This window comes from Aquila chrysaetos, chromosome 1 (assembly GCF_900496995.4).
Source record: "Aquila chrysaetos chrysaetos chromosome 1, bAquChr1.4, whole genome shotgun sequence".
NCBI classification, from domain to species: Eukaryota; Metazoa; Chordata; class Aves; order Accipitriformes; family Accipitridae; genus Aquila; species Aquila chrysaetos.
The window spans coordinates 69,736,908-69,764,818 of NC_044004.1; the positions used below are offsets into that span (position 1 = coordinate 69,736,908).

At 39.8% G+C, this 27,911-nt stretch overlaps 1 protein-coding gene across 3 annotated transcripts; it reads right to left on the reverse strand.

Moving 5' to 3' along the window:
- Positions 1-1,029: 1,029 nt before the first annotated feature.
- Positions 1,030-26,454, reverse strand: SMARCA5 (SWI/SNF related, matrix associated, actin dependent regulator of chromatin, subfamily a, member 5). Of its 3 annotated transcripts, none has more exons than XM_030009843.2 (24): positions 26,045-26,454; positions 23,384-23,458; positions 20,286-20,452; positions 19,450-19,550; positions 18,735-18,835; positions 16,600-16,779; positions 14,946-15,101; positions 14,711-14,842; positions 13,855-13,923; positions 13,209-13,318; positions 12,710-12,936; positions 10,854-10,975; positions 10,613-10,765; positions 9,254-9,386; positions 8,376-8,524; positions 8,017-8,136; positions 7,674-7,784; positions 6,980-7,093; positions 6,655-6,777; positions 5,242-5,374; positions 4,115-4,233; positions 2,901-3,113; positions 2,335-2,445; positions 1,030-1,327 (listed from the first exon to the last, which is right to left on the reverse strand). In XM_030009843.2, exons 1-24 carry the CDS (start codon positions 26,180-26,182, stop codon positions 1,262-1,264), a joined length of 3,123 nt encoding a protein of 1,040 aa, XP_029865703.1. In that variant the 5' UTR covers positions 26,183-26,454; the 3' UTR covers positions 1,030-1,261. The 3 variants fall into 3 exon arrangements, with proteins under 3 accessions (XP_029865703.1, XP_040985447.1, XP_040985476.1); XM_041129513.1 differs by lacking the exon at positions 26,045-26,454 and adding an exon at positions 23,624-25,272; XM_041129542.1 differs by lacking the exon at positions 26,045-26,454 and adding an exon at positions 23,613-23,682.
- Between the last annotated feature and the right edge of the window lie 1,457 nt (positions 26,455-27,911).

Here is a 27,911-nt window from a genome sequence, read left to right on the forward strand (position 1 = left end):
CTTGTTGAAGAGCCAAGGATGGTTACTCAACCTGTTTTCAATGGGTGTCTGCAAATCAGTCACCTGCAAATAGAAACTCATTTAACATACTAGTAAGAACTGTACTGCTGTACGTGAAATCTACATGTGTGAATTCTCAGCTTTTTCTTAAGTCTCGTTTTGTTTACGCTCCAAAAAGCTGATTTTTCTAGGGATGCATTTCTCCCTGCTTACACAACACTGATGGCTTTTGATATGCATTCTTAAAAGGGCCCAAACTGAGCAAAGATTACTCGATGAGTAAACTGAGCATTTGTTCTGTAGTAAATTCCAAAATTATGCTACATTAGATGATGGCATCAGGAAGCACATGAGTTCATCTCAGTCATTATATGTCAGATAGATACATAAAAAAGAAAGGACAGCGTAGGAAATGCTTGTGCATGGTACAGTTAGACTAGCTCAGTGAACAGTGTGGATTGCCAGACAACTACAATCTTGCACACCTGGAGTCAGCACCAGTTCTTTTCACAGCAATCAAGGCTGTCTCTGCCTTTACCACAGCTGTTTGAGAGAAGGGGATGGTTCTACATACTGTTATGTTTTCTGTTCTGACTTGTTGTTTGCCAATAAAAACAATTCTACCATTCTTAGGCCATTCTAATTAAGTACAAACCTCAGCATGACTGACTTACCTTTCTTCTGGCACAGATTTTAAGCAGAAAAATGCTACTATTTTGTTCCAATCTGTATGTATGTTGATCATTAGTTCTTGAGGTAATACCTGGCCTTTCTATTAATGTCAGAGAACAGAGTATATTGGTGCAGTAAAATTAAGTTCAATAAAGGTAAGGTCAGAGCCACAGAATTTCCAGAAATGGGGTTTGACTGGTAGTGGCTTGTAACAAGAAAACACAACTAAATAGTTCTATTGATCATAATGGAAAAAGTGTTAGCAACACCCTAAGAGGAAAAAAATTGGGGGATAACAACTAAATAAATAGGTATTCAAGTAGAAACGTTAATGAAAAAAAGTCACATGAAGCTTTATTAATAAATGAAGCCTATTTATTACTTCAAGTGTTAATGGTAAAAAAAATTCAGCACAGCTGTTGCATTTAAAAAAGTGAAACTACATTAAGTACTATGTTTCTAGTTCAGTAAACAGATGAACCCGATGTCCTTTAATGACATAATAGTTGAGCATTATACAGTACATCTTATGAAGACCCGTAAATTAAAGAACTACTTTTTAAATTTAGTGATTACAAAAATTCTGCATTCACAGCTTTAGCTTCTTTTTTCTTCCACGACCATCAGGAGTACCATCCATTTTGCGCTTCTGTGCCTGTAAGGTAAGTTTTTTAATAAGTTATTGTGATACAAAAAGATTGTAAGCAAGCAATGCATTTCAAGTCAAAGCACATGGAGATAATTTACACCCTGGCAGCTTTAAAATGTGATCAGTTGCAAATGTTGTAATATGGCAAATAGGCAGATCCTCCTCAGGATAGCTGTTGTCTTGTATTCTTTCAATTCTGGAAGAGTACGATTTCATAGAGGTAAAAGGTGTATAGAAGCAAGTAAGGATGTTATAAAGCTTCCCATTTATGAAATGGTATTTCTAAATACCTGTTTAAATATTCTGTAAACAGTTCTAAGGAACTTATTAATCCACCACTCTTAACTCTACTGATTTCTGCATATCTGCAAAGTAAGTTGTGCTGTTTCTGATACAACAGCTCTAGGCAACAACTTGAACAACAAATCTAGGCATGAAAATGGGTAAAGTAGGTATTTCTTTTACAAAACAGGCCTGCTCATCTAGCAGTATTTTAGTCAGCAAAGAGAGTAGTCAAGCATATGTGCTGTTTTCCCAAATCTAGCTCTAGAAGCCTAACTCCCCATACAAAGAAAGGGATGGCAGACAGCAGAGTCTGCATAGGAACACCTGTAAACAGATCTGTAGCATTCTCCAAGCAAGTGGAATGAATTGTCTGCGTTGCCTATGTATCCCTCGGTGGTAAACACAGGATTTCTTTAGGGGTAAAAATTAATCAAAAGGCCAAATGAATCTCTGGTTTATCTTACCAGAGTGATCCAGAACATAACAAGATCATCTGCTCCAAAGCATGTGAGCTACAGTTTAGAACCTAAACTTATTTTCCTTTATTTGACATCCACAACCGTACTAGCTGAATGACAGCGTGAACTTTAAGCAGCTCTTAATTCTGCCCTATAGGGTTTTTTGTTGCTGTTATTTAAGTAACTTTAGATATCACTTGTCCTAGACAATTAGAAAAGCACCCTGTCTTCAAATGAGCTTTTCCACAGAAATGCCTTTTTAAATCTTACCGAAGATGGTTTTGGTCCACGTTTCTTCTTTTCTGCCTTTTCCTTTTCTTCCAGTTCCATGTTTTCTCTTTCAATCAGGGTGATTAAAGTATTGCATCTCCTTTGTAGCTCCTAAATTGCACAACATACTCACTTACTACATTAGGCAGCCACTTAATGTAAAAATCATGTTAGAATATTAGAAATGCCTGTAAGTAGGTAAAAGTTTTTTGCTATATCGTGGCAGCGCAAAAAAGGAATGAAATATATTTTTGATGGTTACTGGCTGGCTTCACAGGAATGGATTTGATCACAGATGTTAGTTTTTTAAAACACATTTGTATTTAACTCAAATTCATGTTGATTTTAAAAAACAGTACCTTGGAATTTTTAATTTCTCCTCCCATAAGACTTTTCAGTTTACGGCATTTGCCATCCACTACAGTTGTTGGAAAGTCTAAAAAAATTTTTTATGTATTGTACACACGCACATAGCTCAGTATTTCAGAAGCTATTTAATTAGCCTGATGTGTAACAGTGTTGTCATAGGTATTTATGAACAAAAAGCAAACCAGATTAATACATACCATTGCAGTTCTGGACTTGAGAAACCAGTCAAATCTGAATTGCGGGGAGTTTCGGATACACTGTCTTAATTCATCATAGACATTTTCTTTATCAAATCCTAGCTTGTGAAGCATACAGATTAGAAAGCGATCCTCCTCTTCAGTGTAATTCTTCCCTTTATTAGTACCATATGATATTCTTAGCTGGTGGAAAGGGGCTTTATATCTGCCAATCTAAACAAAACAAGTAAGAACATATAAAACTAAGACAGAGTTCAGAATTAGGACAGAACTGTTTTATATGAAAAGCAATACATCACATGAAGACAGGCAGATGAACAAAATATCAAGTCAGAAAACTAGATCTCTTATGATCTCTGGTGCTAAGTCGCCACATGTAAGGAACTGTGGGTTCTAGATACTGCATTTACCAATACCATCTAAACTGGTGAATTCTGGTTTAGATAACAGACAGCTTTGCCTGTGATCTTTTGATTAACGGCAGACTGCAGACCTGTCACTACATTTGAAAATAGTCAAGATCTGCCAGGCTTCAAATGGCAGTGATTCGTTTTAACACACAAATCCTCAGGAATAGTCAAAATCAGAGTAAGAGTAAAAAGGTACATGAGACTAGCACATGGTTCAGCTGCATTCTGGTTAATTGACTCAGACACTGTTCTTCCCCTGACTTCCCTAGAAGAGGTAACTAACTAGTCAAACCTGAAGTGGGGGCAGGGGGGGAATTCTGATACACTGTCTTAATTTACTACAAATCTGTTCGTTACCAAACCCTGGTTGGTGAAACATAGATCTGAACAAAAGCCTGCTCTGCTTGATAAGTCTTCGCTTTTTAAGTGCTCTAAACAACACACAGATATATATATAATTTTCAGTTACACGGGTCCAAAAGAAATTCTGCTTCTTCAAAAAGCAGGTAGTTATTGGGAGTTTGTTACACAGCACTATGAACAGTTTGTCCTGTGATAAAGAAAGATGATTGTAACAAACAACAGGTTAGGCCATACCTAAAGTTATCATCATAGTTATCAGCCAGACAGCAGTTCTACAGAATGGAAAAGCTATAGGAAGCAACTGCTGAGGACTATGCAAAAGAGGTAAATGCCATGCCCAACATGTTGTCTTCATACATTAGTAACACCAGGTAGACATGGAGTCCTGCATCTCACCTCACTGGCACAGGGAAATAAAAGCAAGCAGCACAGCAAAGATACCTTTGTATCAAGCGCTTTTTTAATGCTGATTCGTCGCTGAATTCTGGCTTCTCCTCTTTCTATCTGAGCCATGATCTTCTCTATGTCTTGGAGTTCATTGCATCTTTCCCAGAACACAGCTAAGAAAAGAACAATTGGTTAGTTTCTTATCATGCATCCTAAAAGTTAGGGGGTTTTACCTTCAAAAAAGGTGTTAGATGTTACTTCCTTTTACCAGAACTTACTGCTGCATAAAAATAGGCATGCCTTTACCCAATAAGGAACCTTCACTTTCTGATATCATATGTTGCTGTATCATAAATACTATTTTGAAGGGGGTAGATATATGAATCCTGAGTTTAAATGAGGTGTGATACAGGCCAGAAAGGTTTTTGTTAGCCAATCTCAAAGAAAAAAGCTTCTTAAAACAGAAACTGATATAACAGCAATACCTTTTTACAGAGGGAAGCAGAAGGGCAACTAAGTGGCCAAAGACAAGAGCAAGACCACAAGAGTGGTCTAAAAGACCACTAGGTGCTTAAATAAAAGTTTTTTTAAAAGAATTTTTCCCATCTGTAAACTGCTATATATACACCTTTAGAATTTTAGCCCCAGGACCTTGCAGCCGCACTATAGTAGAAACACTTCCGAGACATCAGAGGTAAGTAGCCAAGTGGACTTTGGTTACAAAAACCAATGGTCATTATATATTCAGTCACAAAATGTTTACTGTATCCCACTCTTGATGAGGATGAGGTAATAAAGGTGTAAAGATTCAAGAAAACTACTGGTTAGTGAATACAAGGCAAAATGACATCTCTCCAGCTAAGCATTGTTTCTCAGCATTTCCTTTTGCAAAAATTAACAAGAACTCAAGACAGCACTATCCAGTTAGAGTAGATTTAGGATACATTAAAGTTTACATGCGCATTTTAGTACAGCTTTGCTTCCGCAGGGGCTAAACATGGTAAAAATCTAGATCAGTAGACCCCAAATCCATCAGTACAATTCTACCCTGAAAGTCTTAAAGAGCCATGTCAGAAATTCTCAGAGGTAAGATGTTACCATGTTCATAGCCAGTTCAAACTAGGAAAGCGGCATTAGATATGGACTCACTCACAGAGCTGACTACTTAAAAAGTAAGTTACCTGAGTACTCAATGACTTCCTCTGGGGTTTTTCCTTCTACTTCTCGTGCTATATTTTCAATGTCATCACGGCCCCACTTCTCATTAGCTTTGATGAACTGGTTAAAATCTCTCTTATTCCAGTTAGTGAATCCCTTTATAGCAATCAGAAGGAAACATTGCACAGAAGTTCAGTATTTGTCTCTCTCCCAATTTGTTTCAATAGATGTCTTTAAACAGCCTGTAACACTTCCATCAATTCCAACAGTATTAAACCTCTGCTTTCTCTGCAGATAATGTTAGCATAAAAACTGTTTTTTTATACTGCAGTCACTGTAGTCTCTCCATCTAAATACTGCAAAATGATTAGTACTGGTTCTCTGACTACCTACTAGTTTCGGATAAAAGAGTCTTCAGCTCATAGATTAATCCCTCCTACCAATATTCTCTGAAACAGAACATGGCATCACTTTTTAAGAAGAAAAATCCCACAAGTGAAGCAATAGTCTCTATAATGGTTTTGTTTTGTCAAAAAGGCCCACTGAGTGCCTCACAGATGCCATCAGCCATTTTCCCTGGTCAACCTCCCTCAGGTGGTCTAAAGCTATCCTGTGATGATACTCAGTAGGGACAGAAATAGTACTGCTGAAGTTATCAGCTGCCAAAATAGGCTAATTTCATATTAGCAATAACTTCTTTTAAAAACAGTTGGCAGTAAAAATTCTGCCAGCCATGTTATGATTTAGCCACAGCTTGCTTGATTGATTGTATAGTTTTTAACAGTGAACTGTTCCAGTGCATTACTACTCAAGCAAGAGATCTTGTCCCGTAACTCCCTCACCAAAAAAACCCCTCATGTAAGGCCTAACAGGCACTAACCTGTTTTAAATGATTTAAATGTATGTGCTGCCTAATTACTACCTGTTCAGCTCATATCCTCTTTAAGAGAGGGGCACTATCCACTGCCAGTCATAGTTTAGGAAAACTGACCATTCATCCTGCAGGATTCACTTCCATATGGGAGTGATACTTTGGCAGAAGATACACTTTAAATAATGTGGCAAATAGCACATTCAGCTCTGCAGCTAGCCTGCAAGGTCCCACAGCTGAGGAAAGATGTCACACCCTACAGTCAATGCAAACTTGGGAAGCCAGACTCTGACACTGGGCTAGTTCTTACTCTTCAGCCTTAAAATACACAGAACATAGATCAGATTCAGAACAACCCGAGCACACTAATTCAGTGCACGTTCTTCAAACGCACCCAGGCTGATGACAAACCTAATGCACTAAACCTCTTTTCAGTCAGAATCAAAACTTGCAGCTGCGTTAACTCTGCCATGTGTGAATCAATGACCAAGAAATGTTTCTGTAACTCTGTAAAACACAAAGCCAGCTTCAGCTGATTTCCATCTTGCTAATTACCCAACCATACCTGGGTTAGAAGTTTCTCTTTTTCTTCTAGTTCTTCATCATTAAGTGGTTCAGCCTCATCAATCTTAAGCTGCTCTTCCTTTTGTGCTTGGGCTGCGTTTGGCAGATCAGGGTTACGAGGTACCTGAAAGGTTTTGCATTTTGTAAAATTTGATTAATTTTTCACAGATAATTGCTAATCGTCAATTTTCTGTTAACATAACCTAATCATTTGTTCAGCTCAACACGACTTTATTATTTCATTTAAATTAGCGTGAAAGGCAGGACAAGTACATGTTCTCCTACTGCTGCAGTAAACTGTTGCAACATGTGAATTCTTCAGTTACCTTGTACCCAATTGTTTTCCTGTAGTAGAGAATCTCTTTTTCCAATAGTTCAAACAGGCGTGGAGGAAAGAACTGAAAGTCCTGTACGTTTGGCTGTTTTGGAGGCCGTGGTGCCTGAAATACATACAAAGTTTGTATTTGACTCCATTTCACATAAAGAATCTGTTTGCTTGTAGTAACTGATTTCAGTTCATGAGCAAAAAAAAGCTTTAGTTACAAAAATGCAGTCTTAATAAAGAAAAAACAACAAAAAAGCCCACACCATGCAAGAGACAACTACAGCCACGAAGAATTCTAAGAGTGAAAGACCTGTGAGAAAAGGGGAGACGGTCTTTTGGGAGGAGGAGGAGGCTGGGGAAAGAGTCACATGTGCATCCCCTTGAACAAAGTTCAGGTGTTCTGAGCACCACTAAGGAAATCTTCCACAGGTATGGAAAAATCACAGCTGCTTCAATAAAAGTAAAATAAGAAACACCTTGGTCTCACCCTCCTAACATCTTACAAGTTTCATCTTACTTTTCTCTCACAGAAGTTTGTCTCAAGTCCTTTGGATTTTTCTAAATTTCAACTGCCTCCCCAATTTATAAAAGTGAATAGAGCAGTTTTTATCAATAAAGACCAATTTATCACTTTCAGCTTTAACCATTTATCATGCATATTTGAACAATTAATTTTTTTAAATTGGTCAACTCACCTTGGGTGCTTTTGGCTCACTGACTCGAAGAGCCTCTCTGAAGTAAGCATCCACAGCATAATTGGCTTTTCTTTCTCGTTTAGGTGGTTCAATCCACTCTGTAAATGCCATCTATAAAAACAGATCCCACCACCCCAAGAAATATTAAGACTAAGCCTTGCAAAATATTCAGACCAGCTACAAGTTTTATATAAAACTAGGTCTACATCTACTTCATTGAGTAAGTAATAAAACTTAGAAACTATTTTCATAGATTATGTTGTATTTTAACCAACACTTCTTAAATAAATATGGTTCAACCATACAACTTAGTGCTTTCCTCCAAAAGAGATTTAAATGTTACCTTCTGTTTTTCTCTGTAGTCTTCCCCTTCAAAATTATACACACTGGACTCCGTATCCATTGTGAAATTCCTGAGTGAGCTTTCACCCATCTTTGAAAGTTTTTCATTCATTTCCGCAGTCTTGGAGGGGGGAGGAAAGAGAAAAGAACAGTAGCAATTTTGAAAGGTACTTCATTACAAAAGATCTCATTTACAACAGTAGAAAAAACAAGCATATTTGACCAATATGGAAACCCTCAATAGCAAAACCCCTATTCTCTCCAGCTTACAATCAAGTTATCATCTAGGGATATACTATCTTGCCATCAGATTTAAGTAAGTCTACAGTTGGGCTTCCGTTTTCTTAAACTTTATCTCACCTTCTTTGCACCTCTTTCCAAAATGTGATCAATATCTTCATCTGTAATCTCACTCTCCTTTGAGGCAAACACATGTGTCGCTCCATGTCTAATCATTTGCAGCATTTCATCCTTCCCAAGTTTATTCAGGTTTTGATCCACCAGTCTTCCTGAAGATAAAAGCATTGGAGGATAGCAACTAACTAAAGAGTTTACTTTACAGAAGGAGCAATATGTGATTTTTATTCCCCTTACATTTCCATGTTAAAGCTATACTCTTTTCTCTCAGTAAAGGAAATTCCAAATGAAGGGAGAGAAAAAAAAAAAAAAAAAAGGCAAGCAAAATCTAGACAGGGATCACATACATTTGCTGTATTATACATGAATTGTGTTCAGACAACATCATTTTGGATGTGAGGTCTTCCATATAAGCTTTGTTATGGTGCACATTTTCACAATTTCCAGACTAAACCTTATGAGTCCTTTTTTCAGAAATAAAGTTACTGATTCCCATGAAGTCAACCAAAAAGCTTACATTGTCATCACTTCTCCCCATCGATTAAAAAAAGGCAAGGCATTAATTTTTCCAGTTCAAAGGAGAAGTTGAGTGCTTTAAAAAAAAAACCCCAAAAAAACCCCACATATAAATCTGACTATACCCACTTCTACTTAGGTATGACTAGGCAGGTAATCAAAAAGTTAGCAAGGAAAAGCCTATACCCCTACAGTAAAATAAATTTTCAAGGATCAGGCCTTTGCACTCTATCTTCAGAGTTCAGCTGAGGCAAAAGCAACATTCCCGTTGATGCTTACCAGCCGATTTCACCATAGTTTACAAGTTGTGAAAAAAAGAAGAGAATCACATCATATATACAAACAAATCGCCTTCATATACTTGCCTTGCTGAATGACGATGGAATCTAGCCGGAGTTTCATTTCTGCACGTTCCACTATTCTTTCTTCCACTGTATTGTCTGTGATAAACCTGAACACTCGAACAGTCTTTGTTTGGCCAATTCTGTGCGCTCGATCCTAGGCAAAAAAAGAGTAACAAAAAATTCAGTACTTGGTTTCCAGCATGACTATATAATTAGTCTTCAATTCTCATTAGTTTCAACATACTAACTTACAAAATGGAACAGCATAGGTTAGTTAAATCTTTATAGACATTCAGCTGACATGACTACCCAAGGTAGCACGTTCTTCTCTGCATTGCAAGTTTTGGGGTGTTTTTTTCAGTAACATCAACACCGAGTATGTGTCTCATACCTAAAACCAGTGTGTGTTTGGGGGTTTTTTGTTAAATGACACAGGGGAGAAGACTGGCTGCTCCTGACCTTATGTAACCTTCTGTAAAATCAAAGTATTGAAGAAATTATCTCTGTACTAACCAAAAGCTACCTTTCTGAAAATTGTTCAGTTGTGCCATGAATATTTCAAGAAAAATACGATGCACACCTCACCTGACTGGCAAATCATTAACAACTGTGAGAATTAGTATTCTGAACATACACCTATAGCAGCAGCTGGAACTATCGCACTTTAGCTTCCAGACACCAGTTCCATCATTCTTCTGAACAAATTTTTGCTAGAATACTTGAGAACCTACAGCTTGACTGAAATAATTAAAAAGAAATTTCCAAGATTTGTCATTGAAAGGCCTCATTAGTCAAAAGACGCTGGTAGTTTTTAAATAGCTTTACTTTGTTATGTGGTCAGTAGTGCTCTTGACGTTAGTCCCAACGTTGGAGATGCATGCAAATCTACTTCAAAAAAAATTAAAGATGTTGCTAAAAGGAGCTTGCTCACTTACCACCACCATAAAAGCAGGTTTTGAAAAGTTTAATTCACCTTTTCTTTATCTCTTTTCCAAGGTCTCAAGGAAGACAGTGTAAACACATTTCACCTCCACTCCCCACAGAAGTAAAGCTTTATAGTTTTGGGATTAACATGCTAGATCTGGGTTGTTTTTTTTTTTAAAGAACAAAGTAGGCTATTTGCATTAAATACTATTAGGAGTACTGCAGCATATACCCAGCATTTCCCACTGCATAAAACATTGTATAGCCCAAATGTGACTAAGGGTTCCACACAGTGGAAGCTGCACTGGAACTGAAAATCAGTCTTACAAATACTACTCCTGTGCTAAAACAGGAAAAATACTAATTTTTTTTTTAAATACTACATCACGCCACACATTTCTAGAAAGTTCCATGAAAAAGAAAAGAAAGAACGTTAATTTCCATCTGGATTCTTACCATAGCTTGAAGATCTACTTGTGGATTCCAATCTGAATCATACAGAATGACAACATCAGCAGTAGCTAAATTGATTCCAAGACCTCCTGCCCGTGTACTCAACATGAACACAAATTTTGAGCTACCAGGTTCATTATATGCATTAATAGATGCCTAAATAAATAAAAGGAACATATCAGTTGAACCAAATGTTTTAAGGGTACAATTTTTATTTAAATAAAATACTTAAAATTTTAAATACCTGTCTCTCATCGTGTGGTGTTTGTCCATCTAGTCTACAATATTCATAATTTCGCCACATACAGTAATCTTCCAAGATGTCTAGGACTCTGGTCATCTGACTGAAGATTAAGACTCTTGAACCTGTTTGGGTAAAAAGCTTTCTTACATTTTTGCCAAAAGTTAAGATTTATCAAACTCTGCAAGTTTGCATTACCAGAAAGGGAAGGAGGGCAGTTCCATGTACTGAGAAGAAAAGGAGTTAGAATTTCAAAGCCCAATATATAACACAGGGCTGCAGCTGCTGCCATCATAGCGGCTGTGTGGGGCTTAGTTGCCAGCTGGGGTTAAACCACAGCAGTCCTTTTTGGTGCCCAAGGCGGGGCTCGGAGGGTTCCAGGTAACAACAGACAAGACTGGAGTGGGCTAGAGAGAATTCATAGCTCTTACAGCTGTTTAGCTACTAACTGGCAGGCTCCTGTGCTTGCCATGGGGATTGCTTGCCTTACGGTATATTAGAGTCTAGTTAGTGGCTGCCTTTTTGCTTTTGTTTTCTGTTGTACTCCTTAACAAAGTGTTCCCAGACACAGCCAAGTAAGATGATAACACAAATATAAAAACACCAAGAAGTACAAAGAATGAAATTTTGAAGTATTTTGTTTGGATATAAGATATCTAGAAATAAAGTAAGTTCTTCTTAAAGACTTGTCAGTTTACTTACCTGCCAAGAACAACCTCCAAAAAATTTAAAGGTACAGTAATTTATACATATACACACACAACCATTTCCAACCTACTTGAAAGATTTAAGTAAAACACAGAATATTACACAGCTTCCACTTCCCCCTATATTCTCCTAGTATGATTTTTTTTTTTCGTCCTTTGGACTCAAGGTCTAATAATGAACTCTCTTTTGTTTAAGATGAGTATTCGATTTAAGACCAGGCCAATTTTAATTGCCACGTCTCAACAAGAAGCCGCACAGCAGAAAGAAGCCAAGATCAAAAAAAGCAAAGTAACCACTGAATTCTTCTTTTTCAGTCTTACAATGACATATATCACCACAGCTGCTTGAATGATATCTGGATACGAAGTACAGGTTACCTTTAAATTACCTAAGGCTAAGGTTTGGATTTGGTTTTATTTTTCTGCAATGGCTCTCCAGTCACAAACTTTGATCCTCTCCTTCAGCCAAGTTACTTCAGTAAGCATACTCATTGAAATAACGAGTCAAAAATTCTGTGGTGACCAAGTTTTACAGTAATGTATTCCAGAGCTTTTTCCCTCCTATCAAATAACTTTAAAATAACTGAGTGTGCCCCCATGTTTGCATGCCTTAAAGAATTCACTGAAAAAAATCAGGTGCTGCTCAAAATCATATGCAGCAAGACACACCAACATTTCATAACAGATTTGACTTTAACCTTACATGAACACTCTGAATCTGAAATGGTACTTCACGGCAAATCAAAGGAGTGGCTAAAATACCACATGATTATGTTTCTAACAGCTAATAATGCTAAGAAAGAAAACCTAAAGCCCAGACAAACTGATGTTTCTGTGGTCTCAATTTAGCTGGGATGAAAAAAAGAAAAAAATTAAAAAAGGAAAAAAAAAAAATCAAAACACCATCACAAAAAGCCATAATGGACTATTGATTCAATTGTTTATGAAGACACTTCACAAATTATTTTTGTATCAACTATTTAAGATACAGTGCCTGACAAGCTGGTATCATGCTAGAAACCAACAATAATCCTGGCTAAAATGTGCTGGTTTTTGCTCAGGATACATGGAAACATTAAGAAGCACTAACTTTCATTTTTATCATTGAACCAAACAACTCTCAAACAACAACAACAACAATGAGATGCATACCTTGTTCTTTCAACTTAGGTAGCAATTTGTCCAATACTACCATTTTGCCACTGTTGGTGACCAAATGCATATCTGTTGTGTAAGGTGGACCAGGTTCTGCTCCATCAAAGAGGTACGGGTGATTGCAACATTTTCGCAACTGCATGAGGATATTCAACAGTCTCATTTTGTCCAGCTTCCCAGCTGAATTCAATATATCTATATCCTTCATTAAGATTCGTGTATACCTACATCAAAGAAAGAAAAAACTTTTGTAACCCTAAAACAAAGTGGGCCTTTCTTTAAATGATAAGTATAGTCAAAAGCTCACCCTCCCCCTCATTTCATCCGGTAACTCCCCCTGATATGCATGGTTTTGTCATCACAAGTGTCACAAGGAAATATGTATGAGTTGGGAGTACACCAGAAGGAATTAAATCAAGATCCACACAATAATCAAGTCACAAGCAGCACATTCCTTCTGAGCCTTCACCATAGCACAGTCAAGTATGTGAATTACCATTCTCGTTGCATTTTGCTGAGACCCACATAAATTTTAACTTCCTTCTTTGGAGGCAAACTTTTCTCTACGTCAGCCTTAATGCGACGTAGAAGGAATGGTCGTAGCACCTGAAAGAGATTGCATCATTAAACGTATTTTGGAAACTGAAACACTGAACAGGTCAACAGACAAAAGCAGTGCAGATATTCTCTATCATAAATGCTCAAACACCAGACCTATTACCAGATCATCTGAAAAAGCAATCTATATGGACAAGTTCTTATACATGGGAATATACATGTGCTTTCTTTGGAAGACTCAAAGATTAGGCCAAAATCATCTTTTAGATGGTTCTGTGCCCCTCGATTCTTTTTTAGTTTTGCTTGACTAAAATATCTGTAATCTCTTCATAGCCAATATTTTTAACCTAAGTATTTCAGAACCCTGAAAGCCAGAACTATCGACCCTTCTCTTCCCTCCAAAACAATTTCCTTTTCAAGACACAGATCATCTTCTGACCTTCACCAACCTATCCTGAAAGCCTACCATAGTTTCTGGAATAAGCTATCTTACCCTAATACTCTGTCGCAAGAAGCATTAGAAGAATTATTTAGAGCCTAACTTAGGTAAACGTAACACTTATACAAAAAGCAGAAAGACTTACCATATGGAGACGTTCCACCAACTTTTGATCCCCTAGACAGTTGTTTGTATCAAACCATGAATCAAAGTCCTGTATCAACAAAATCACTGGTATGTAAGAGGTTTCCTTTCAAGGTGCAAAGTCATTACAATGGTGAATAAATACACCTCAAGTGATTCTCTTACATAGGCAGTAAGTAAAAGAACCAATTACCCTCTTTGGTCTATTTTTATGGAAAGCTCTCTAACACAATGTCTTCTGGGAAAAAAAAAAAAGAAAGAATCAATATGTGAGTCCTTTTCTGTTGAAAAAGACTCACTCATATCACTCCATTGGACAAATTCCATCTGGAAGCAGCATACTACTGCAGCCTTTGATAAAAAATGAAAAGTAAAATTTTGGTGTAATGCACCACAAGGTTTCCCTTTCTACAGATGTTATGCTCCCAATTAATCAAAACAGTTAAGCACATCCTTCACTTTGTGAAGTCTATTGGTCATTACATAGTATCTCCCAACTCACAGGAAAGAAGTCTTAGGTAAACAATAAGGTAACTTATAGTTAAATATAAGTACAAAGTTAGTTGGTTTTAGCCATCATAAAATGCTTAAACCTATTTTGAAATGCAGTAGAGATCACCTTCACATTGTGATTTTAAATACCTCTTATATCTGCTAAGCTCACAACAGCCCTTAAAAATGGCCAAGCTGAGAAAAGTAGTCTACCCTACTATACTTCACATTTCTGGAAACATTTCTAACTGTCAATCTATCATTATCAGTAACTGATACTCCTAACTATACATATTAAGGTCTATTTTCAAATCTGGAAAAGCAGCAAAGTTCATTTAATTTGATTAGCAGAAATGAAGACTTACTTCAGATGAGTTAAACACATCTGGCAAAAGGAAGTTAAGAAGTGCCCAGAGTTCATGTAAGTTGTTCTGAAGTGGAGTTCCAGTTAATAGCAGCCGATTTGTAGTCTTGAACTCCCTCACGATTTCTGATAACTGAAGGACATTGAGACATGAGCAAATATAAAAATATTACTAGTCCCCACACCACCACCTAATAATCCACACAAATCTCTCTTTCAGTGAAAGTATAAATTACCTTTGATTTTTCATTTTTAATTCTGTGGGCTTCATCTATAACTAGATATCTCCAGTTAAACTTTTTGAATACTGATTTCTCTTTGATGAGCATTTCATATGATGTTACGCAGACATCCCATTCTCCAGGCAGCAACACATCTCTGACAAAGGCAGCCTAGACAACAAGGTGACAGTTAGTTACTGAGGCTTTGTCAAATCTAAACCAAAAACACACTAGCACTGTTAAAATTTTAAAACAATGTTGCTACTAAACTTGAAAGAAAAGATAAAATTAATTATAGAGGCAATATAACATACAACCATTGTAAAGCTTGACAATTGTGTCAGTGCTGAAACTGCTAAAACCCTTGGGGAAGAGCAGAGAAGGGATTTCAGCTCTAACTTCCGGCTTTGGAAACTGCACAACTACGTACACACATGAGGTTTTCAATAGCTGAACTCTAAGATCAAAACTCAAAATTAATTTTCTATTGGTTTGCTTTGGGTTTTTTAAGTTTTAAGTTTAGAAAACAGTAGTTTTTGAATATAAAAAATAATCTCAAGCACTGCTTTATTTGGCTAACTGAACAATTTCTAGAATGCTGACATCCAAGGTTAAAAGCGGACACAGTAATTAGTCAGAATTCAAAACACAGAGGTGTATAAATGTCAAGAACTTCACTCCTATAAGCAAGAAATATACTGAAGAAAGAGTAAGAACTTTTGGATTCAAAACAGATGCACTAAAAAAAAAAATAAAAAAAAAAATAATCACAAAATATCAGACCTGGACCAATGACCTCCAGAACTATTTAAAGTTTCATCAATATTTTTGTAATTTCTAACCCAACAAACTCTGAAAATAGAGCTAGATGCCTTTAGAATTAAAAAAAAAATCTGCTGACAAAAGCAGAAGTTTAATGGCACCAGTAATAACTCCTCCTTCCATAAATAAATGGGTAACTCCAGTTGACAGATCTACAGATACACTGTCATATTCCATTTTTTTTCTTTGCTGTGCTAAAAAAAAAAAAAAAAAAGTGGCAAAGAACTGATATGAAGTAACAAAAAGAGAATGATCAAAATAGTAAGGCCATAAGAGGCTGAACAGTATTCTCTCTTTTAATTGACAAAATTGAAGCCAAGTAAGATCCATTTGCGTACCACTTTTAGCAACCAACCCACCTTGCCACCTCCAACATTAAGCTGACAACTGTTTTCACAAAACAGTTCCTTAGTGACAGACCCCATAATCCTCTTAAGAGCTGCTGCTGTTACAGCCAATGCAATGTACTGTACTATGTAGAGCAGAAAACAAATTACTTCTTTACAGATTTATATATTCATACAAATGACAGCACTTTACATGAAACATTTTATTTTCCTATTTTAAGATTTATTGGGTTTTGCTCGTCTACACGGTGTATTGCCTTCACAAAAGGAGAGAGAAAATCTTTGGACAAGAAATTATGAGTGTAAAGTGACGAAGCAATAGCTGGGCAACACACATGTGAATTCTAAGCTGGTTATATTTTAAGTAGATAGCACTTGTCTTACTGTTTAACCACTACAAATCCAATTAATATCCTTCCCTGTGAATGAAAGGTAAAGGTAAAGGACAGCAAGATCACAAGCTGGATTTACACAGGAAAAACAACCACATCAAAACTTACTCGCTGGTCTTTGTCACCTATCAAACAAACTGCTCGAAGTGTAGGTACCCATCTCTTGAATTCGTTCATCCAGTTATGTAGAGTGGACTTAGGAACTAACACCATGTGAGGACCAGGAATATTTCTGTAGTGTTTCATATATCCAAGAAGAGAAATTGTTTGCAGTGTCTTCCCAAGACCCTGTAAGAGACCTTAACATGTCAGAAAAAAAAGGCTCTCAGGAAACACCTTTAAAAAACCCAAGAGTGAGTTCTGAGTACAACATGGAAGACACAGCAGCCTGAACAAATAAAGTGAAATATATTAAGCACAGTGCTACTCACAAAAGGCATCAAAATCTTGGTTAGGAAAAGCTTGCATGGCTTCCCGTATTCAATGAAAAAAAAAAAAAAAAAAAAAAAAAAAGAGTAACATTTTCAAACCTTGGATTATGAAGTTAGAATTTTGCCTTACCTTTTAAATAAGGTACATTCTTAAAAGTGCAAGAAAACATTATTTCATAAAATTTTGTTTTGTAGACTAGGGTGTACTCAGATTATTTATTTAGAGGTCAACGAACTTTACAAACTGGACATTTGTGTTCTCTTAAACTTGAAATAAAGTGAATAAATTAAGAACCCTGTAAGGAGGCTTTTACAGGCCATGACATGATGTCAGTTCTTGTGAGAAGAAAGCCAAACTTAAATGTGAACAGCTGCATATGTCAAAGAAAACAAATACTGAGCTGCTTTAGAAGCACTTTTTTTAAGCACTCTGTTCTTTATTCAACAGAAATATTTAAAACTTTTTATCTTCAGCATGTAATTTTAATTAAAACAAAACTGAGGAAGACATGCAAAAACCAGATCATTCATATCATTTAAATAATTCAAAAAGATTATGACTCAAACACATGGGATTTAAATAAAACAAAAACCATGAATGCAAGTTATTTTTGCTTCTAAAATTCAAGTCTTTGTCTTCAAAATAACCACATTCCACCTGGTGTAAGATGTGGAAAAGTGTTTACAAGCTGTGTGAAAGGCATTAATAAGTTCAAAAGGATTATAATTTAAGAATGAATCAAAAAATATTTAATAGTAAATATTTAAACTTCTCAACGCAAAATGGATTTTGGAATACCACAAATCCAAAGACTTAGAAAGTTTCCCAGTTGTTTTTCTTAAAACAAGCCTGCTCCACTTAGAACTGTACTCAGCATTAAAAAAAAATATAAAAAAAAAAATTTCCTCTACTCATAAGCATGTATGTTGAAGAAAATCCTTGATCTATTTCAAAATTAAACATGTTACTAAACAATAGTTTAAATTCACTTGTCTCTAATTTATCTTGAAGAAGTTTTATTACACAGAAATTACCAGAAGGTATGAGAAATGCAATATACCAAAATAGAATTAGATTTTTGTTTTTCCTTATCTGCTCCTTATGAAAAACAGATACAACTAAAAATCACTTAGAGGACAAGAACATATCTGCCTGTCAAACTACTGCAATTTCTTCTGCATTCATCCCTCGTCTTTCAGGGAAAAAAGAATAAAAACAGAAACAAAAACTACTATGGCCAGTGCTGACTGAAATGTTCATGGTCACGGTGTGAAAGAAATTTTAACACAGCTCTCTAGCTACATCAATCTTTGCATCATTTTCCACAGAACATTTCCCACTGGTGTAGCTCTTGCTGCTGAGATCAGTCCATACAGGACACTCATACACTGCTATCTGCATTTTACCCTAACAACAAAAGGAAGTGTTCCCACATTTGTTGCTCTTTTCATACATGACACTCTCTTCACAAGGGCAGCTTGAGAATACCATAACAAAACAGCTGCAATTTAGAGAAAAAAATAGAGGATACGCCATTCTATAGAACAACTCCCCTCCACCGAATTTTATTTTTCTATAGGTTGACAGATTTGCTTTTCATACGCCTATTTGTAAAACTACCTGCACAGTTTATTTAAATTAAGACACCTGTGACACTTTCAACATTAGTAACTTAAAACATACTAGAAAAAAAAGATTAGGCAAATTGTATATTACATTTTGTGCTATAAAAAAAACATATATATAGCTGAACTAAAATTGAATTGTATCATGTGTACACAAGTCCTCAGAAGCATGGGCTATATGCATACCATTTCATCTGCTAGGATGCCATTGATGCCATTTTCATACAAAGAGATGAGCCAGTTCAGTCCTCGGACCTGATAATCACGCAGCTTTCCCCATTTAACATCTAAAAGACATGAAAGAATAGACTAGAAGATCTGCAAAAACTTACCAACAGAACAAAATCAAGTAGTAAATTTCAGGCAGTTAATTCCAAGGACAATGCAGACTGGAGACAGCAACATGTTAATTTTGCTTCTGCAAGCTGCTCTAACAGCTTTGTTTTCTGCAAGAACCCAAAATACATAGAAATTCTAACTCTATCACCACCCCCCCAAATCAGAACACAGTTGAATGTTAAAACAACAGAATACTGAATTCTCTGTTAAATGAACTGGAAGCTATTAGGTACTTTAAATTGTATCAGAAGATAAGTTACATATGTAAAAATTGTAAGATGACAGACTTAAAACCAGCTAGCTCTTTCCTACTAACTACAGTATAGCAAATGGTTTTCTAAAGGACAAGGGTTACTGGACCATCTTTCTAGCCTGACTGAAAAATAAACAGTCCCTCACTAGTATGTTTTGTCCCATTAGACAGATGCTGGATCTTTTTTCTCCTTCTTCTGTCCTCCAAAATTGATTTATTGTCCTTGGGAAGGATGAAAATAAATTTCATTTTAAACAACATTTTGAAGGAAAAGAACAGGGACAGAAAAAAAAAAAAAAAGGAACACACATGATGGAGATTCTTCAAATCGAGTGCAGACATTAGTTGCCTTGGAGCTTTCCGTTAATAGCTCCTCATCTTCTTCCTGCTCTGTTCTACGATGGCGGTAGCTGAAAAAGTACAAGAAAGAAGTAAGTTGCTGGCTAAACTGAAAAGATGTGAAACTGTTTTGAAATTAAATCTAATGTCATTGCAGTACAGAATGCAAACACCCAAAGAAGCTTCTAGCAAGATTCTTCAGAAGAACTTGTGTTTAGCTGATCAACTGAAATGCTTTTTAACTCTTTAGAGCTATTAGCTTCTTAATAAGATAAGATGACCAGATCGTCAGCAGACTCAAATATTAGAGCAAAATGACTGGAAACAGATAAACTGCATGCATCAGTACTGGCCTTTAACTACAAGACAGGGAACGACACTGTATTTAAGAGTTCTGGAACATCTGCCCAATGCTAGATATACTGTAGCCATGTAAGCTGCAATGAAAGCGATCCAAATTTCCAGACTTCTGATTTTCAAGCTGCCTGTAAGATGCAGTATACTGATGTTCTCTGTGAACTCTTACAACTTACAGCCACAAATGCTCTACTTTTCTGCCCCTGCTTTTCTTCATGCTGGTATACTTTTAATTATGATAGTGCTTTACCACCAACACAAAATTCTTACAGCTCCTAGAATTCTTTAACAAGCAGCAACTTACAGGTGGGCAGTTGAAAAATACCACAATTATACAGCATAAAACACACACCAAAACAGGACAAAAGACTAGCAAGTTTAACTTACACTTCTAAAGTACAATAAAATCCATAATTACAGTACAAGCTGGCCTACATGTCATCACTCACTCGCCAACTGACAGTAAATTCTGTTTCTCATCCTTCTTTATTCGTGGACGTCCAGGCTTCATTTTCAAAGGTGAAGTTGGAGTTTTCTGAGCAGCAGGCTGAATGAAATGAGCAAACAGCTCAGTCTGCTTCAACAGATACTCAAATCTGTTTGCTCTGTCTGTTTGCTGTTGACAAGGAAAATTAAGTAGAACAAGTGTGAGACATTACAGTATGTATTCATTCAAAAGAAAAAGCTAACAAATGCTTTTTAAACAATATAGATTCACATTTCTTTATATACATAGCTACAATAACAAAGAAGAGATGATTAACATCAATGTAACTGTTGCAGACAGATTCAATATTCTTTTATTGGGTCAAGACTAGCCTTTGCTACATGCAGTAAGATCAAAGTGGCAAGACAGACCTGCGCTAAGACTGAAATCTGACTTTGGCACAGATTGCATAAGTGTCACTAGACGAGGCCAGCGGCCCCTTAACAACCTTCTCCTATCAAAAATGATAGTCCCACTCCCAGAAATTTACCCCCATCCAGAATGCACAGGGTTCTTCAATGAACTTGTTCATATCACCAACATGGCAACAACTATTTTCTACCGCATTAGTTTCCTGACTGCTCAGTGAGATACGCCACCTCACTGTGGTGTCAGATAAACAAAAGAGCTGGCATGAAAGGGGGCGGAGGGGGCACAAGAGCCCATAGCTAGAAGCCAGAACACCTATTTCAGCAGCAGAGACCGCTTAGATATGCTCAGCCTAACTTGTCAGACTGCCCCCTTTGATATGAGTCACTGTTTCTGCTGTGCAAAAAAGATTACAGAAGACAATATTAGCATCTAAAAGGTTCAGTTCCTTTGAGACAGGTTCCATCTGGAATCAACACACCTTCCCAAGGCCACATCAAGACTTTAGAACAGACAATCAAGACGGAAAACAGCTCCAAGCTTAACAGCAACCACTCTGACATTCTGCCAGCTGCCACAACATAACCTGGTATTTAGGAACTTGCACAGTTACAGGAAGCCAGTTTTCTTAGTAAAAAGGAACATATGTTCCAGACTTCTGCAAGAGCAATGCCAGCTCTGTGAGTGTTCTCCTCTTTAAAGCAAGCAGTTCCTGCACTATGTAAAAGACAGGAAGACAGGGGGTTAGAGAAGAAAGAGACCAAGAAAGAGATCCTGTATGCACCACAGAAGAGTCACACTCACTCTAACTATAGTTTAAGCTTGATTAACACAGCTACAATCCACATCCATTGAATTAAAAGTTTTCCTGTCTCTTCTTCATAGGTTTGGGGTTTTTTTTGTTTACTTTGCAACAGTTTTTGAAGCTTAAACTAGCTACGATCTTACTACTATCCAAATTGCTGACCCTTAAATTTTTAAGTACTTGTTTCACTGGCTGTGCAAAAGAGAAGTAAGTAGCAGCGATACAGACTGCACTGCAAAAGTTTCCTCATTCTAAAGTTGTAGTGAGGAATCTTCCGCAAGTTTTGGCACTTGCGCACACATTCCCACCACTCGTTTTCATTGCGCTTGAGGATATTCCTTTAAGAGACTAACAAACATTATCTGTATCTTTTAGATAGGACACAGACAAAAACAGGCTGTGCTCTGCAACCTTGAGCTATCCTTCTACCAACAGAGAAACTTTTCCCATTTTCTTTTGCAGTGCATCTTCTGACTATTGCGACAATAAAACACAATCCTCCTTGTAACTGTGCCTGTCTAGAGACTAGAAGAGACAACTCCAAGTTCACTTTCTTCACTTTGCCAGGAAGTAGCACAAAGAAATTAGCAGAAGACGACTGGGTTATTTTCAGTGGCAAGAAGAAACAACACAGGAAGCAGCAAATTATAAGAATCAGTTTCACTTTCCTGTGAAGAAATTCCACATGCAGTCACAGACACTGGAATTACAAACAGTAAGAAAGGAAAACAGGGAGAAACAGAGAAAGAAAATGCAATAAGATGGTGAGGAGTGGATGGCTCCATCTCTTACATTCAGGATATATAAAAACTCAAAAAAAAAAAAAAAGAAAGGAAAATAGTAAGTTTCTTCCTATCTAACCTGTGAAGCACAGAATGACCCATCTTCAAGAGCTCGAGGACTCTAACTAGAGCTTCACAAAGAACAAATCAAATTTCAGAAAACGCTAACAAAATCCCTTTCAGTCTAGACAAAGTAAAAGAGTTGAAAAGTTGGCCAAGGCTTACAGTCAGTGCCTGTCCTAAACACCAAACCTTTCCTCAGCCTCCTGTGAATTTTGAAAGCCATCTTTTATTGACTTTGACCCATAAACAGTACTGTTTGAAAGAACCTGCCTATTTTGGAGTCCTCCTCCTAAAGCGTATTTCAACTGAAAATGAATGCGGTGCCTACTCAATGCCTTATACCAAACCTCCTTTTTTACTGCTTACCACCCCTCCCCCCCAAATAGAAATTAATATGCTTTTCCTACAAAGGACTGCTACTCCTGCAGTTCAAAAATAAGTCTGGAATTATTTTCCTGTATACAACAGTGATATAAAAAAGATCTTAGACTTCAACCAATTCCATACATTGAGAAAATAAGGTAGCAGCCATTTAAGTACTTATGGATGCTTTCCTAGAGCATCTTTCCATTTCCAACCAAGAAAGTGAATACTCAACTCTTCATAATCCCCCTTGCCTACAGGAAGGACAACTCTACAGATAACCTTCAAAAGCAACTTGACAACTTTTTATTACATTTTTTCCCCTAAGACATTTGAATATTTTCCATCATATCATTCTTCTAAATCTAGAGCATCTCAAAGCTGCTAGGACTATACTTCCTAGAAACAGCAAAATACACTAACAGTTATTCTCACAAATGACTGCAAAGGAAATGAAGAAAAAGCAGAGGACCAGTGAGCAAAATGCTAAAAAGGAGAAGGGTCTGAGGGGTTTTTTTCCTGGATATTTTTTGGTTTTGAGTTACTCAAATATTTTTGAATAACTAGACAAAGCTTTATAAATCCAGTCAAGAGATTTCAAACAAGCAGAAAACTCAGTCTATTATAAGCAAATGCATAAGTGCTGAATAGCTGTACACAGTCCCAAATGTTACATACCATTTTCTCTTCATACGTAGGATCTGCTTCCTGGATTTCTTTTTGTTTTCCTGGTGATGCACCCTCAAAGGATTCCTGAAATGAAAAAAGATTACAAAAAAATTATTTTCTGAACAAGGGAAAATGCCCATGTAAAGGAGAATAAGCTTGTTTCAAATTACTATCTATCAACATCAGATGGCACAGCCATCTTTTGCTGCTTTGATATAGTCAGCTTTCTATTACTTACTGTAAAATTACCTGGAGATGGATCAAAGATCCCTGCCACGGGATGAGGGACAGAGCTAGATCTCTGTAATCCGATTTAGCTCCATCATTAAAGCACCACATCAATGTGAATAAGAGAGACAGCTGTGGTCCAGGAGCTCGGCACGCTGCTTCTAGGGTGCTGAGCCAAAACCCTCCGAAAGCTGGCTCTGGAGAGTACTGGGAAAGAACTAGCTCTGGTCCCAAAGCAAGAGTAGTTTCAAATTTTTTTCCTTTTTCCAGATTACCCCAATCCCTCATCATTCTGTATCAAGGGAACAAGTCTAAGAAAGAACCTGGACTGCAGTTTTGTCCTGGAAGCAGGGTAGGAATATAGACAAACTGCATTTTTCCCTTTTTTAGTTTACTAAATCGAATAATTGTTGTTCTCGCCAATGGTACCACACTAACAGTAAAACAAGTTGGCTGGGAGGGGGCAATCCTCCCTCATCCCTTTCCTGCCAAATCCTTGACATGCTGCCTTCAATTACTCTTTCAGATTGGGGTTTTTTTTTTATCCTTGTCTCTCCTGTTATTAGGTTAACTCTTTCCCTGTCATCTCCCACACATAATTCCATCTTCTGTTCTTAAAACCAAAACCAATGGCATGATCCTTCCCTGGTAAACCACGCTAAGGCAGTATATCACAAAACAATTGTTGAAAGGGTGAGGTAAGGAAACAAACAAGATGCCTTCAAAATCATTACTAACCATCTGTTTAATTGAGCCAAGTAAGAATTGAGCTGAATTCAATCTTTACTGGCCAACGTAGAACAAAGGAACAGGAAAGTAAGAAACAATATGAAACAAAGGCAGGCAAAACACGGGATGTTTGTGGGCGGGTGTTTCCTCACAGAACTCTGGCAGGTAAGGAGTGCGGAAACAGACGAATCCTAACACAAGCATTTCATCCACCAGTCAAAATATAAAGAACCAAGCATAAAAAGTTACAGCTAAAGATCTTGTAAACTCATACGCAGATCTTCTTATTCATCTCCCACTGGATTTAGCCAACACCCACGCACCAGTGAGCATAAGCATAGGACTGTCTGAACTTCTGTATGAAATTCACATTTCTCCTGAAACGCCTAACACGCGAAATACAGAAACGCAGCAGCGCGCCATCTGATCTCGTCACGTGCAATAGAAATGACAAAACCTTGCAGTTTAGCTGGAGAGTGAGAACAGCAGTCTCTCAGATGATCAGAACTGTCAAGAAGCTATTTGAACTGAAACTTCACGTTATGCAAGGTAATCCCTTCCCCACGCGAAAAGGAACTAACTTAGCAAGCACAGAGAGAGCCCTCGCACACAGGCGCCTCAAAAGCACACGTTTCACAGCCTCCGTGTGCTTTAGCCCCAGCCCGGAATTGCCCTATTTTTGCAGGTTCGAGCAGGACTTATTACCCACAGTCCTTTCGCTACGTGCTCATCTGAAAAATGTGGCATTTGCAAATTTATTTAGATCAAGTAGGTTGGGCTGTACAGCATGACTCAGAGTACAAAACACTCAGCGCTGAAAGCAGGACCAACCAGTTTCCTCCCGTCGTGAAAGAAACAACCCTCCGATAAAATTAGCATCCCCAAGGAATCACCCAAACCCCTTGAAATTCCTGTGATAAGCACCTATGGCCAAAAAAAAAAACCAAAAAAAACAAAACAAACCCTCAAAAGAAAAGTTTTGAGCCACTTCGGTAGGGCACAGAACGTTACTGCTTTTAGAACGTGGGCTCGCTCACGGCAGAAGCAGGAAGCGCAAACGACAGGAAGGCTTTTCGGGGAGGAAGGAGCGGAGGGAAAGGCTACTCGCAAGAAGCGGGTAACGAGCCCGGCGAGAGCTCCGCGCCTTCAGCGCCTACGGGGGGGGGGGGGGGGGTGCGCGGGGAAGATGGCGAACCCCCCCCCCCCCCGAGCGAGAAGGGGTCTCCCCCTGCCCTCCCGTCACCCCGCTTCCAAGAAAACCAATAAAAGGAAGCGACCCAGCCCCGGGGCCGACCCCGTCTCCCCGCGGCGGCGGCCGCGGAGGAACACGGCGCCCGGGACCCGTGTGCGGCGGTCGGCTGTGAGGGGAAGCGGAGGGAGGCACCCCCACACACACACACACACACACACCCGCCGGGCCGTTTCTCGGCCCCGCCGCCGCCCGCAAATAAATAGGGGAAAGGAAGAGACGCGGAAAAGGAAGGGGGAAAGAGAACAGAAACCAGACCGAAAATCCATGGTCTACGAGGAACAAAAGCGGAAGGGGGGAGGCCCCGCCGGCGCCGTCCCTCATGGCGGGCACCTGCCGCCGCGCAGCCGGGCGCCTCCCCGCCGCCGCGTCCCCGGAGCCCGCCGCCGAGCCCCGCGGAGCCGGGGAGAGGAGAAGGCGGGGGGGGGGGGGGGGAGTCCCCGCCGGGGGGAAAAGCGCCTGACCTCCATCTCGGTGTCGCCTCCGGCAGGGCCAGCGGCGGAGAGGGCTGCCCCCGCGGCCTCGCTGCTGTTGGCGCCCGGCGACGGCGCGGTCAGCTCGTCCGGTTGCGACGGCGGCGGCGCCTGCTGCCCGGCGGACATGATCCCCGCCGCAGAGAGACAATGCTCCGCCGGGACCCGGGCCCGCGCCCCGGCTGGCTGCGCGCTGCGGGGGGGGGGAGGGGGGCGGGAGGTGGCGGCCGCCCGGCGGGGTCTCGGGGAGTTGCGGGGGGGGGGGGGGGGCGGCGGCTCAGGGGAGCGGCGCGCTGAGCCCGGTGCGCGGCCGCCGGCGGAGGCCCGTCCCCGCTGCCGCCCCGGCTTTCCCGGCGGGCGCCCACCCACCAACCAGGAACCGAGCCGGCTCCCCGCTCTCGCGAGAGCGGCGGCAGCAGCGCCGCCGGCGTGCGGCGCGGCGGGGAGCGACTGCGCTGGCGCGAGCCGCCGCCTCGCCCCCGAGCGGAGGAGGCGCCTTCGCAACGCCCGCCGCCGCCGGGGCGCTGTGGCGTCACTGCCCCGCCCCGTGGCCTCGGAGAGCGCGCGGCCGCGCAACGGCCGGCGGCGGGGCGGGGCCGGGGCCGGGCCGGTTCGCGCGCCCGGCGGAACGTTGGGGCCGCCAACCGCCGGGTGCTGGAGCGCGGTCGTCCCTCGCCGAGGGGCCAGAAACGCGCGGGGCTGAACCTTGTGCCGGCTGAGGGAGCCGCTACGAGGAAGAAACGCTGAAGCCGTCAGGAAGGGTTCGCCTTCCGCGGGAGGGAAGCACGACGGCGGCGGGGCGGTGCTGCGGGAGCAGGCCGCCGGCCCTGGCTGAAGCCCGCGGTGAGCTCGCCGCTCCTCCCGGCGCCTCGTGGCGGCGTGTCGGAGCAGCAGTGGTGTGTAACTAAAGCGAGCGACCACAGCGTGTTTCAAAGTAGCATTACTAATAAGGCAGCTTCGCTGACAATATGCAGTAACCTGACCAAGGTTCGTCATTACAGCTTTAAATGATTAAAGGGAAGAGCTGGGCGAAGGTTTAACGAACATCACAATGCCGCTATCCCGACAAAGGCACGAAGGCTTGTTACTGAAACGTAAGTGGTATCCTCATGGTGTGCTCTTCAAAATAAAACGCAAGGAGGACACCACGGCTATGAAACAGCACATCTCCATAAAAAAACCCCTCCTTTTTCCGGTCAATCTAATATAACATCTCTCCAGAAGGAGAGAGCGGATTTTGAATAGAAGGACTTGAACGTACATCAAAAAGGGCGCCCGAGCTAACCGCTCAAGTCACCTTCCCTCACTTTAGCTGGCTGAAGGAGCCAGGTAAAGTTTGTAGGTATACAAGTACGGTTTTATAGACCAACCAAATAAAACATAGTGTCTGCTCCTGGCTTGAAGCCATCACGGGCTGCAGACCCCTGCTTTAGGGTGTGACTGAGCACATCTACACTTGCACTGCCTTTGCTCAGGTGAGGAGTGCTCCTCAATGATCACCACTGCCCCCCCGCCCTTACCCTGCACCAGACCACGCATCCCACAAAAACCCTGGAGTACACAAAATGGATGAAACTGAACAGGAAGGTAAATTTAAGAGCATCACTATTGCATTCCAACTGCTAACTGAGGCTGAGCCCAAAGGGCCAGACCTGAGCTAGTCTGCAGCAAATGTCCCCTGAGTGGTGCACAGCGTGGACAACCGGGTACTCCACATCAACTGAATTGCTCTACAGATCTCCTCCTGCAGTTTTGTTACATTTGTAGGTATGTCCGCATTCACAAGTAGTGTTAATGTAGATGCAGCCAGTGAGTGTACTCCACAGGTTTGTGAAGCTGCATCTCCCACGTCCTGAGA